The 13,583-nt window shown below is 44.6% G+C and overlaps 1 protein-coding gene across 2 annotated transcripts in view; it reads right to left on the bottom strand.

The window, feature by feature from the left end:
* cdkal1 (CDK5 regulatory subunit associated protein 1-like 1) overlaps nucleotides 1–13,583 on the bottom strand; it is a 630,648-nt gene that overhangs the window by 463,314 nt on the left and 153,751 nt on the right. For both annotated transcript variants that reach the window (XM_078241916.1, XM_078241914.1), the window contains one exon: nucleotides 7,278–7,398. In XM_078241916.1, coding sequence (XP_078098042.1) covers nucleotides 7,278–7,398 — 121 coding nt within the window. The remainder of the gene's footprint in view (nucleotides 1–7,277; nucleotides 7,399–13,583) is intronic.

Raw genomic sequence — 13,583 nt, 5'->3', positions numbered from 1 at the left:
GCAGAGATTTAGAAGTCTTGGATGATTCATTTTTCGCTAATGGATAGCACTGCTCTACTTAACGATGATCTTGTAATCAGATAAAAATTGACAGAGACCGAGAAGGAAATGTTACAAGTGGCTTAAAAGGTTTGGTCAAAGAGATAGGTTTTAAGAAGCACCTTAAAGGAGGAGTGTGGGGAGGTTTGGGTAGGTAAATGCATCACTTCTTGTCTTTGTGAATTGGACACAGAATGCATTGCAGCAGTTCACAAAGGCTTCTTCAGCAGCACCTCCACAACATCTATCACTCAGAAAGACAAGGATAGCAGATGCATTGCCACATTGGAACCATAGAAAATTTAGGGTGCAGAAAGAGGCTATTGAGCTGATTGTGCCTGCACCAACCAAAAAAAGAGAAAGAAGAAACTAGCTGCGCATTGTAATCCCACTTTCCAGCAGTTGGTCTGTCGCCTTGCAGGTTACAGCACTTCAGATGCTGATCCACGTACCTTCAAAACGAGCCGAGCGTTTCAGCCTCAACCACCAACTTAGGCAATTTATAGCTGTAAGGAGAGATTGGATAGGATACGGTTGCTTTCCTTAGAACAGAGAGGTGATCTTACTGAGCTGTATAAAATTGAGAGAGGCTGGGATAGGATGGACAGAAAATACTTGTTTCCCCTAACTGAGGGGTCAATTACCAGGGGGCATAGATTTAAGGTGATTGGTAGAAGAGTTAGAGAGGACATGAAAAAAATCTATTTCACCCAGAGGGTAGGTGGTGTCTGGAATTGACTGCCTTAGTCAGGCTGTCACCAACTTAGGCAGTCAATTCCAGAGACCTACTTTTGCATCCTTTACACTGTTCATATCCCAATTGATATTAGGGTAGTTGGTGTCCTCAATGATTACTGCCCTATTGTTTTTGCACACAGAAATCTGTCTATTTGTTTGTTCTTCTAACTCTCCTGCACTATTTGGGGGTGTATAGTACAGTCCTAGCACTAGGTTGCTCCTCATTTATTTCTGAGTTCAACCAAGATCACAGAATTGTTATCACACAGGAAGCCATTTGGCTCATCATGCCTGCACCAGTTCTCCAAATTAGCATTATGACTTAGTGCCATTCTCCTGCCTTTTCCCCCACATCCTTGCACATTGTTCCGAATCAAATAATCTAATGCCCTCTTGAATGCTTTAACTGAACCTGCCTCAATCACACTTTCAGGCAGTGCATTCCAGACTATTCACTGGAGTAGTTATAGCTTTAAACTGCAGCAGGAAACTCCTTATGATAGCCAATGACAAGAAAACTTGCATTTAGAGTGTCTTCCACAAGCTCAGAACATTCCAGACTGCTACACAGTTAGTGAAGTACTTCTTGAAATGTGACTTCTTAAAGTGTAGCTTCTATTGCAATATAGGATATTCAATGATTGCAATGAACAAATTAAAATAGTCACTTCACATTTACGATCTGCAATATCCAAATAATTTCAAGTTTATCCATATAATTAATATAAATTGGACATATCTATAGAGCAACAACGCTGGACTCTCAACAGGGCAATATGTGTGAAATTTGAGTCAAATAAAAATGCACATTCCCAAAGCATGATCTTGGTCAAGTGAATTCCTTTGAACAGTAATGCCCAATCTGCCCCAAGTTAGAAATTAGAACATAAGCAGGACATAAAACTTTAAACTACTGATAAATAATTTCCAGACTCCCAGAACCTTTAACCCAAATAAACTATCCCCTTTTTAGGGCCAAGTTCGGGCAGCACGGTGGCACAGTGGTTAGCACTGCTGCCTCACAGCGCCAAGCTCCTGGGATCGATTCCCGGCTTGGGTCACTTTCTGTGCGGAGTCTGCGCGGGTTTCCTCCAGTGGGTCTAGTTTCCTCCCACAGTCCGAAAGACATGCTGGTTAGGTGCATTGGCCATGCTAAATTCTCCCTCAGTGTACCTGAACAGGTGCCGGAGTGCGGCGATTAGGGGAACTTCATTGCAGTGTTAATGTAAGCCTACTTGTGACACAAATAAATAAATGAACTTCAAAACTTTAAAATTCTGTTTGATACTTTATGGCCACGTGATCGGACGGCATGATGGCACAGTGGTTAGCACTGCTGCCTCACAGCGCTAGGGACTCGGGTTTAATTCCGGCCTTGGGTGACTGACTGTTTGTGTGGAGTTCACATGTTCTCTCCATGTCTGCATGGTTTTCCTTCATGTGCTCCAGTCTCCTCCCACAGTCCTAAAATGTGCAGGTTAGATGAACTGATCATAAATTGCCCCTTAGTGTCCAAAATGTGCAGGTTAGGTGATTATCCATTGTAGATCCATTTGGGGGCGGCACGGTAGCACAATGGTTAGCACTGCTGCTTCACAGCTCCAGGGACCTGGGTTCGAATCCCGGCTCGGGTCGCTAGCTGTGTGGAGTTTGCACATTCTCCCCGTGTCTGCGTGGGTTTCCTCCGGGTGCTCCGGTTTCCTCCCACAGTCCAAAGATGCGCGGGCTAGGTTGATTGGCCATTCTAAATTGCCCCTTAGTGTCGCAGGATGCATAGGTTAGAGGGGTTAGTGGGTAAAATATGTAGGGATATGTGGATAGGGCCTGGGTGGGATTGTGGTTGGTGCAGACTCGATGGGCCGAATGGCCTCTTTCTGCACTGTAGGATTCTATAAAGATGGGCGGGATTACAGGGATAGGGCAGAGGAGAGGGCCTGGGTGAGATGCTCTTTTGGAAAGTCAGTGCGGACTCAATGCACCAAATGGCCTCCTTCTGCACTGCAGGAATTCTATGGTCATCTCTGTGACACTTAGCACCCGTCAATAACAGCCCCACAGCTGCAATTTCCAACCCAAATTCACAGCAGGAAATGAGGTGCAATAAGAAAACGAGGTACCAGGGGTGGGTAAAATTAGTACTGTTTTACTCTATCCATTTGTAGAATGTGAGCATTGCTGAAAAGACTAGCATTTACTGCCTATGCTTAATTTCAGTCTCATTTGATGCTTCATTTAGTACAGCAGTAATTGATTCTTCAACCAATTATGTTACCCTCCCTGCCCTGCCTGAAAACACGATATCCTGGGACGTTGAGCTGCCATTTTTGCCCCTCGTTAAGCCAAGTTTCCATTGTAGCGATGATATCATGCCGCCATCTGTGTGTCTGTGCCCTCACTCATTGGCTTTATTCACAATGGGCCTTGTATTTACAAATCTACCTTTTAACACTGCCAAGTTGTTGTGCTGTACGCTTTTTAACCTATATTACTTCTGTCTTTCAGAGTCACTCACCAACTCCCCATCTCCCATTCCCTGCTCTGAATTTGCCCTCAGGTTCTCATCCCCTTGGCAACGAACACCCACACCAGTATCCAAAACCGACTGGTGAGTGGGACCCTACAGGAATCCTGCGCTACCTGTCTAGTTTTCCTGGATTGCTTGGCAGTCATCCATTTCCTCTCTGCCTCCAGGCTCCTAAACTGCAGTGTGACCACTTCCCTGAACATGCTATCCACATAGCTGTCAGCCTTGCAGATGTGCCACAGTGACTCCAGCTGCTGCTCGAGCTCCCAAGTTCCCATTCAAGTCACACAGAATCTTGAATTGACATTATCACTCCTTCATCGTTGTCGAGTTAAAATGCCAAAACTGCCGATCAGAGTGTATTGTAGAAGCGCCTTCGCCACAAAGTCAACAGTTTAATGCAGTGGCACATTACAGGCTCCTTAAGAGCAACTAGGAATGGGCAATAAATGCCTCGTCACCATTATCTGCATTCCAAAAAGGGAAAAAAAACTTGGCATGTTGTTGATGGTCCGCAGCCATATTATTATCAGGCTGAGTTTAGTTGTGACGCAACAAGAGGGGAAGATTTCCTGCACAGTGTCAGCTGCTGCATTAAAACATGTTGGCTTGACAAAGAATAACATTACTGTGCAGTCTTAACGAATTGCAAATTGTGTTGACTTTACCGATCATTTATTGACTATTCCCTCTATAAAACATGTTTCCGACAATTCTGTGAATGATTAAGTTATATCAGGAAATTTTAATAACTGAGATTCACCAACTCAGACTGTGGAGAACTGATTGCAATGTTGTTTTGGTAAAAATCAAAGTACATATAAAAACCTTGGTAAGTTGCAGCAATGCATCATGTAGATGACATGCATTGCAGCCAAGATGTGCCAATGGTGGAGGGAATTAATATAAAAGTTGGTGGATTGGTACCAATCAGGCAGGGCTGCCTTGCTCTGGGATGGTGCAAGTTTCTCGAGTGTTATTAGAGCTCAGTCTGTCAAGGCAAGTGAATAAAACTCTATCACTTTTTTGACTTGTGTCTCGAAGTGGAGAGCAGTGTTTGGGGATCCAGGTGGTGAGTCACTTGCCACAGAAATAGCAAGTTAATGCCTTGTTTCGTTAAGTTTCTGGTCAATAGTGACTCAACAGCCCCTCCCAAGATGGTGACGTTGAGGAGGTCAATATTAGTAATGCAGTTGAATGACAAGAGGACGTGGTTAGAATCTTGCCTTGATGGAACTGATGCCTTGCCTGGGACTTATTTAGTATAAATGACGCATGCTATCTACCAGCCCTGACAACTAAATGGTTCATCGGGTTTCCTGGCACTTCATGAAGATGTGCGTGGAGTGTGTGGAGGTGGAGTGTGTGGAGTGAGAGAGAGATGTGTGAGTGAGAGAGGGAGAGAAAGGCGAGTGGGAGGGAGTGGGAGTGGGAGGGAGGGGGAGGGAGAGGGAGAGGGAGTGGGAGGGAGTGGGAGTGGGAGTGGGAGTGGGAGGGAGGGGGAGGGGGAGAGGGAGGGGGAGGGGGAGGGGGAGGGGGAGGGGGAGGGGGAGGGGGAGGGGGAGGGAGAGGGAGAGGGAGAGGGAGAGGGAGAGGGAGAGGGAGTGGGAGTGGGAGGGGGAGGGAGTGGGAGGGAGTGGGAGGGAGTGGGAGGGAGGGGGAGGGAGGGGGAGGGAGGGGGAGGGAGGGGGAGGGAGGGGGAGGGAGGGGGAGGGAGGGGGAGGGAGGGGGAGGGAGGGGGAGGGAGGGGGAGGGAGGGGGAGGGAGGGGGAGGGAGGGAGGGGGAGGGAGGGGGAGGGAGGGGGAGGGAGGGGGAGGGAGGGGGAGGGAGGGGGAGGGCGAAAGAGAGAGAGGTGTGTTTGTGTGGGCAGGTGCCGTGTGCACATGCATGATTGTGAAAGTTTGTCCATATTCTATTATCTTACCCAGATCGGAATAAGTACAATAGGTTATTTATTAAGCACAAGAAAACCTGTCAGATTTGGTTCTTTTATGATCACAGCAGCGAAACAGTTTAACACTTATAAAGTACATCTTTTTAAATTTACAAACACTGTTACAATCAAACATAGAGTGAGAAAAGAGGGCAGGCAGTCAACCTCTTCTCACCTTGTTCTAACAGCTTAAACTGCTTCATTATCTGAGGAGTTGTAAATAGAGTCGAAAACAGTGCAACATCAGCAAACATCCCACCTTCTGACCTTGTGTTGAAGGACAGGTAATTAATGAAGCTCCGAACACTAACTAGCCTGAGCTGCACTTGCAGTGATGTCCTGGGGCTGAGATAACCATTTATGCTATGATGTGTGGCTTCAGCCAGCACAGTTTCACCTAGTTCCATTGACTTGCAATTTGCTGGTGGTCCTGGCAGAACTTAAAACAAACATTGCTGAGCAAATCTGAGCAAATTATAAGTACCGCTTAATAGATCTGTTATCACCATCTTCCACCACTTTGCTGATGATTGAGAACAGGCTAATGAGTTAGTAATTGACCCGATTATATTTGTCCTGCATTCCTGTACAATTTTCTATTTTGTCAGGTAGATGCCATTTTGTAGTTGTACTTACAAACAAGATATTGCTAGAACTTATGGCCTTTAGTGCATCCAGCATATTCAGCCATTTCTTGATAGCATGTAGACTGAAAGTTGAGGTATATTATGTAGTATTTTTCATTGCGCATTTAGCTATTTACCTCTGAAAAATCAAACATTGAAGATTAATATTTTTTGAAACTATAACTAGTGCCATTAGTAAGTTACTATCAAATATCCACTCATCAATGTTGTTTCTAATGATCAATTCCATTATTTTTCCAGAATTGATTTAAGATATGTTTGTTTCATTACCTTTCTTCAAAATGAGTACAATATAAGCTCATTTCCAAACTAGGGGGACCTCACCGACCTTCTCTGACTCCTTTATGGTGACTATTATGATGACACATCACAGATTTCATCCTTCATCTCATTTGGCATGCTCAGGATACAGCCTTCGTCCCTTTGAAGATTTTGTTCTTCTTGATTCTTTCGTGACATGTTGGTGTCGCTGGCAAGGCCAGCATTTGTTGCCCATCCCTAATTGCCCTTTCCTGAACCACTGGAGTCCAACTGGTGCAAAGCTGTTCAGAAGGGAGTTTCAAGACTTAGATCCCACAACAGTGAAGGAATGGTGATAGAGTTCCAAGTCAGGATGGAGTGCGACTTGGAGAGGAACTTTCAGATAGTAGTGTTCCCATGTGTCTTCTGCCCATCTTGTTTTTCTTTGTGTTAGAAGCCATGGATTTGGAGACTTGCCAAGTTGCTGCAGTACATCTTGTATATAGTACATAATGCTATCACTGTGCGTCGATAGCAAAGGAGTGAATTTAAGAAGGTGGATAGGTGCTGAAGCAAGCTGCTTTGTCCTGAATGACGTTGAACTTCATGAGTGTTGTTGGAGCCACATTCATCCAGGCAAGTGCAGAGTATTACACCACACTCCTAACTTACGCCTTATAGATGATGGACTGGCTTTGGAGAATCAGAAGTTGATTTACTTGCCTATAATTCTGAGACTCTGACTTGCAAGATATTCAGAGTCCATGCAGTCTCCTTTAACATTATTACACAAACATGTGGCAGCAAAGTTTTGCCTTACAGGAGACTAATTTTTAAAAAAGGTGGTGATTTTTACAGAAATTGTTGCAGGTCTACAATAAATGCTTTCAGTCTGGAGGTGTATTGCTGGTTTAATTCCACAGTTTTTCTGTAGTTTTAGAAGAGAGAGTTTCAATCACCTTGAAACATATTTGTGCATGGCTGAAAATTGGATAGAATGCCTTAGTCCAACAAAAGTATACAAAAGAAAACTCACAAATGGTATAAACCCCATGTTACAATTAGTGAAGTATTTCACATTACAAGCACTGAAAAACAAAATTGCACTCTTAAAGACTACTCAATATTATCTAAGTATATTTTAAAGAAGCTTACCCAGTGTTGATGGAAATTATTTCTATCAGTGGGTTTTTCCTAATCTTTGGCAAATCTAGTCGAGCTCCCCCCAACCGTTTACCCTTGTCCTTCTTCTGACCTAATAGTCTCACGGAGTGACCTGCAAACAAAATGGAAAAAAAATGGGTTACATCACACTCCTTTTCCTTCAGCAATTTCAATAATATAAAATATTGTCTGCTGGTGAAAAACAACTTGAGGAATCTGTTATCATTAAAATACCTTCTTGTAACCCCTTATATTTGAACACTTTTATTTAAATGAGCTGCATTTAATTGATGATTTAACTGACAAATTCTTGCTCATTCTATCAGTTTTATACTTGGTAATTTAATAATAAAAGTTAGCATTTCATTGGAGGTCTTCAAAGCAGTAGTTTATGGTGGATGTTCGAGTGTTGCTGAAGTTGCACTATCCAGGGAAGTGGGGAGTTTACCATCACATTCCTGACCTTGTGGACAGGTTCTGGGGTATTAGGAGGTGAGTTACTCACTCTAGATTTCCCAGCTCTGGCCTGCTTTTGTAGCCAAGTGTATACACCAAGAATAAATAACTTCTTGACATTGTATAAAATAACCCAAACAACCCAGGCTTGTTAACATTCAAGTCTGTAGATTTTCAGTTTGGAAAAAAAAAATATTGCCCTGAACAGCAATAACATAAAAGTATTCTGAAATCAGTAGCAAGCAGGGATTGTAAATGTAATGTTTGTGCAGACTTTTTCTAGATCTATTAACATAATTTTTTCCCTAGAATGTAACAGAAATCAAACATTCCTTTGTCAATCAACTTTTTAATTGTATACGTAATAAAGTCAATGGTAAACAACTCTATTATACTTCATACCTTAACTTGGTGTGTGTGATGTACAAACAGAGTGTAAATGAGTCCAGTTTTAACTGATTCTAATTCGCTTTGACCCGGTCTTAAGAGCTATGCAGGGCCAAAATGGGTTCAGTCGCACCTATTTTCCAAACATTATGATTCACCTCAAGGATTCAAAACGTCCCCAGTGTATTAGAAGTGCGCACGTGTAAAGTATTTTGGATGCCACACTGGTAAAGGTGTCAGTATACACCTAACATCTGCGGGATGCATGCAGAGCAGGCAGATTGTGACAACAGCCAGTGGCAATGCTGATTTGCCACCAGTGCTGCCATTTTGTACCTCCCATGTTCCAATCTCTGACCGCTGAATATTGCAAAGCTGAGCACAATGTTAAAGAGCAAGTAGGACCACCCCACCAGCATATATTAATGGGATCCTCAACTATTTCTTCTGATTGTTGCTGTAATTCTACATGTTTAGGGCACTTTTATAGTTGGTTAATATCTCAAAGAACAAAGAAGTAAAAGTTATGTTAATGTGCCTGAGCCCTGCAATCCATTTTGCCTTACCTGACTCCCAGAACATAGGGGAAGCGGAGTTGCAGCACATGAAAGCAGTAATTTTATCAGCAGTCACCTACAATAGAGGAGATGCTATGGAAGATTTAAACAAATGCATGCAAAACAAAGGGGAACACCCAACAGCATTCGCTAGTAGCTTGTGGACTTACTTCACTGGAGTCTTTGGGGATCTGAAGAGAGCGAGGTTACAGGGAGAAAATCTCTCAAACTGGACCAGGATTTTAGTAACACACACCATTGAAGAGAGTAGAAAGGCATGCAAAAAATGTAATCCCACAGATAATACCCACACAGAAGCATGGGTGTTAAGGAGAATGGCTCAAGCTTGGGAGAAAGAGGTCAGGAAATAGATAAGCCTAAGGCAAATAAGGGTGGACCAATGTTCCTAGTAAGGTCCAAACCCTGGTCCTGTATGGAGGAACGGGAGGGAAGACAGAGGAAAAGGTAGAGGTCACCCACCCCCATTTGCTCCTCGTGCAGGGAGAAGAGGAGATCTGCCCCAGGGGGACTCCAGGCAATAGCGCGGGCGGTGCTACAATTGTGGCCTAGCTGGCCACTATGCCTGAGAAAGCAGGGCACCCTGCCAACACCCACACGAACAGGGACCAGAGCAGGGATATTGGACCATGCCACTAGAAGGGCCGGTGCGACAAGCCACAGTGGAGGAAACCTAGAGCATCTTCTCCCTGTACCTTCAGCTGAACACAGAACAAAGGGCATGACAGTGCCAGACAACACCAATCTGGATATGCAATGCAAGGTGGGATAGTGTAGGAAGGCCCCGAGTGAAAGGCGAGGTGGGGAGGCCACCCCATCGAATTCCTGTGGAACACAGGGGCCTCCCGCACTACTCTGAATAGAGCCACAGAAATCGGTGCATCATGACACAACAGGAGAACCATCCTATTAAGTGGGTTCACTGGACATTTACAGGAGGGACTGAAGACCATAAGAATTTAGGAAACGGCACATAGTATGTTATCACCCAGCCATACTAGTGAACCTGTCTCCAGAAGCAGAGCATATCCTCGGCTGATTTCAAGCATCAATGTAATTTGTCATTTGACCCGACAAACCGTTGTGTTTGGCTGATGCCCCAAACAGATGAAGCACCAATTGAGGCAGCTACAGGGAGATATGCAGACAGTATATGTATAGTTGGGGAATTATGGATAAACCCTGCAGATATGACTGAGGTCTTGGGAGCACAGGAGAGTATTGCGAAGCACAGACTCACATTTGCAGGGCACAAACATGACTGTGGCCGCATGACAGGGGAGGTATTCATAGACAGCCCTGATCCAAAACCTTAGAAACAGTACAGCTTTCCAATACAAGCCAAGAGCGAGATTGAGAAAGTGATCACCAGCCTCCTATAACAGGGAGTCTTATGTCCGGTAGCTTCAACAAACAATTCACCGGTTTGGCCTGTTAGAAAACTGGACGGCTCTTGAAGACTAACAATTGACTATGGGGAACTAAATAAAACAACCCCACTAACAGCACCAACAGTAGCAACCAGCCCTGCGACTAAAATAAAGCAAGACCCACAGACAAAATATTGCACTGTTATATAGATATCAGTAACAAATATTGGTCCATGCCTTTAAACCAGCAGTGCCAATACAAATTTGCTTTTACATTTCAAGGGCAACAGTACACATGGACCTGCCTGCCCCATGGATTTCACAACTCGTCCATTTTGCACCGAAGGTTAGCCAAAGGGCTAGAAGGCTTTTCATGACCGAAATGCCTGATTCAATATGTAGACGGCCTCCTCCTACAGACAGACACTCAGGGGGAACATTTAAAATTGTGAGATGAATTACTGATCCTCCTTAAAACACTTGGATTAAAAGTCGATCACAAAAAAGCCCAGATCATGAAGCCCCGAGTTACATACTTAGGGACTGTAATGACCCACGGCAAACACAAGATTGAAAGGAAGTGAATATAGACAATAACCCAATTACCCCTGCCTGAAGATGTGAGCTCACTACAATTCTTTCTAGGATTGGTGGGATATTGTAGGAACCACATTGACGGTTTTGCCACCAAAGCCTCCCCAGTATCTGAACTCCTAAAAATGAATGCTCCATGGAATTGGACAGAGCAGCACGCACGAGCTGTCTCCGAATTAAAACAAGCCCTGGCGAAGGCTCCATCATTACCGGCGCCAGATCCACAACTCTCCTATGCATTAGAAGTTGCCACCACGGACGCAGCACTTGTGGCCGTACTTCTCCAAGAATGCCATAGGAGACTCGGATCAGTGGCCTACACCTCACAGCTCCTATCCCCAGTGGAACAGGGTTTCTTGGTGAGCAAGAGACACCTCCTGGCAGTTTTCTGGGCAGTGCAGCATTTTGCCTACATCGTTGGACTCAACCCCCTCACTGTATTAACAGAACACACCCCAATACAACTGCTACTGGACAGACAAATTAACCCGGCACAGTTAGCATAGCACGGTGGACCCTGGTGCTTCAACATGAAAGTAAAACGAACCAAACTGCTCACCTTCTCAGCAGACAACCTGAATTATGTGGAGAGGGGCGGCACGGTAGCACAGTGGTTAGCACTGCTGCTTCACAGCTCCAGGGACCTGGGTTCGATTCCCGGCTTGGGTCACTGTTTGTGTGGAGTTTTCACATTCTCCTCGTGTCTGCGTGGGTTTCCTCCGGGTGCTCCGGTTTCCTCCCACAGTCCAAAGATGTGCGGGTTATGTTGATTGGCCATGCTAAAAAAATTGCCCCTTAGTGTCCTGGGATGTGTAGATTAGAGAGATTAGCGGGTAAAATATGTAGGGATATGGGGGTAGGGCCTGGGTGGGATTGTGGTCGGTGCAGACTCGATGGGCCGAATGGCCTCTTTCTGTACTGTAGGGTTTCTATGAAGTTCTTCTATGAAGTCCCATGACTGCCAAATAGTGGCAAATGATCCCAAGGGGCCATTTGTGCCAAAACAAAAGGGGGGAAGACCCAAAGAAGGCACAGTAAAAACGTTTGTAGGTGGACCCTCTATGGTGGCAGAGAGAAATAGAAAGACATGGTGCAGGATTTATGTGGAAGACCAACAAAGTGGACCCCTAGTGGAGCTAGCTTTGAAGCTGCCAAACAAAATGAGTGCCCAGAGTTAGCAGCAGCAGCAGCAACCTACGTAGTTAGTTTCCCAATGAGTATCCCCCATCCCCACCTCACCCACAGACAGGCACGGTGGCATAGTGCTACCTCACAGTGCTAGGAACCTGGGTTCAATTCCCGGTTTGGGTCACAGCGTGTGGAGTCTGCACGTTCTCCCCGTGTCTGCGTGGGTTTCCTCCGGCTGCTCCGGTTTCCTCCCACAGTCTGAAAGATGTGCTGGTTAGGTGCATTGGCCATGCTAGATTCTCCCTCAGTGTACCCAAACGGGCTCCGGAGTGTGGCGACTAGGGAATTTTCACAGTAACTTCATTGCAGTGTTAATGTAAGCCTATTTGTGACTAAAATAAAATAAACAAAGACATGATTCTATGAACAAAGAAAAGTACAGCACAGGAACAGGCCCTTTGGCCCCCCCCCCCAAGCCTATGCCGATCATGATGCCCTAACTAAACTACAAAAAAAACAATTGCCCATACTCAGACCATATCGCTCTATTCCTTCCCTATTCATGTACCCATCCAGATGCCTCTTAAATGTGGCTAATGTGCCTGCTTCCACCACCTCCTCTGGCAACATGTTCCAGGCACCCAAAACATCCCCCAAACAGCTCCTTTAAAACTATCCCCCTCTCACTTTGAACCTGTGCCTCCTTGTAATTGACACTTCTACATTAGAAAAAGCCTCTGACCATCCACCCTGTCTATGCCTCTCAGTTATGTAGACCTCAATCAGGTCTCCCACAGCCTCGTCTTTCCAGTGAAAAAAATCCTAGTTTATTCAACCTCTTCTCATAGCCAACACTCTCGAGACCAGGCAACACCCTGGTGAACCTCCTTTGCACTCTCTCCAAAGCTTCCACATCCTTCTCGTCAGGTACACAAGGAGTGGTGTGGCGGGTGAAATATGACTTTTCTGACTACAAACCTTCTGGAGACTTGTTTCCAGATGTGGGTATACGAGTAGGCGGTGGAATTGAGCATGACTGGGAGAATGAACAGAACAGGCCATCAGAGATGGGGTGGCATAGTGGTTAGCACTGCTGCCTCACAGCACCATGGAACAGAGTTCAATTCTCAACTTGGGTCACTGTCTATGCAAAGCCTGCCCATTCTTCCCGTGTCTGCATGGGTTACCTCAGGGTGGTCTGGTTTCCTTCCACACATGCTGGTTGGGTGGATTGGCCATGCTAAATTCTCCCTCAGTATACCCAAACAGGCGTGGAGTGTGGCGACTAGGGGATTTTCATAGTAACTTCATTGCAATGTTACTGCAAGCCTACTTGTGACACTAATAAATAAACTTTTAAACTTTAAACAGACCAGAACAAATTGCTAAAGTATCATGTATAATTTTAAGTTGAATTAATATATATCTATTTGTGCATTAAGTAAAATTAGTTTCAGTTCCATATAGGTTTTGCTTTTGAACCTTGATTGAGAGTGTGGATAGACTTGTGACTAAACGGTTTCAGATCAATTTGTTTGCAGATATAGATCTTTAATAAGGAATTACAACACCTGAAGTTAAAGAAATTGGTTAAAAGAGGTTGAAAATTCAATGATTCAGAAAAAAAAGTAGAAAAGTTTTACTGTTGCCAAGTGATAGTGATCCAGTGACACTGACACAGAAAAAGACAGGAGTTGAGAGAGGGGGAGTTCAGTACATGTGCCAGAGATTTTAAACTCTGAGAAGTGACATTAGTTAACTGAATGATCAGTTTGGATTCTGTAAAG

The sequence above is a fragment of the Mustelus asterias genome, chromosome 2 (assembly GCF_964213995.1).
Source record: "Mustelus asterias chromosome 2, sMusAst1.hap1.1, whole genome shotgun sequence".
NCBI classification, from domain to species: domain Eukaryota; kingdom Metazoa; phylum Chordata; class Chondrichthyes; order Carcharhiniformes; family Triakidae; genus Mustelus; species Mustelus asterias.
Note: the sequence above shows the minus strand (reverse complement) of the source record. Positions and strands in the feature narration are given on the sequence as shown.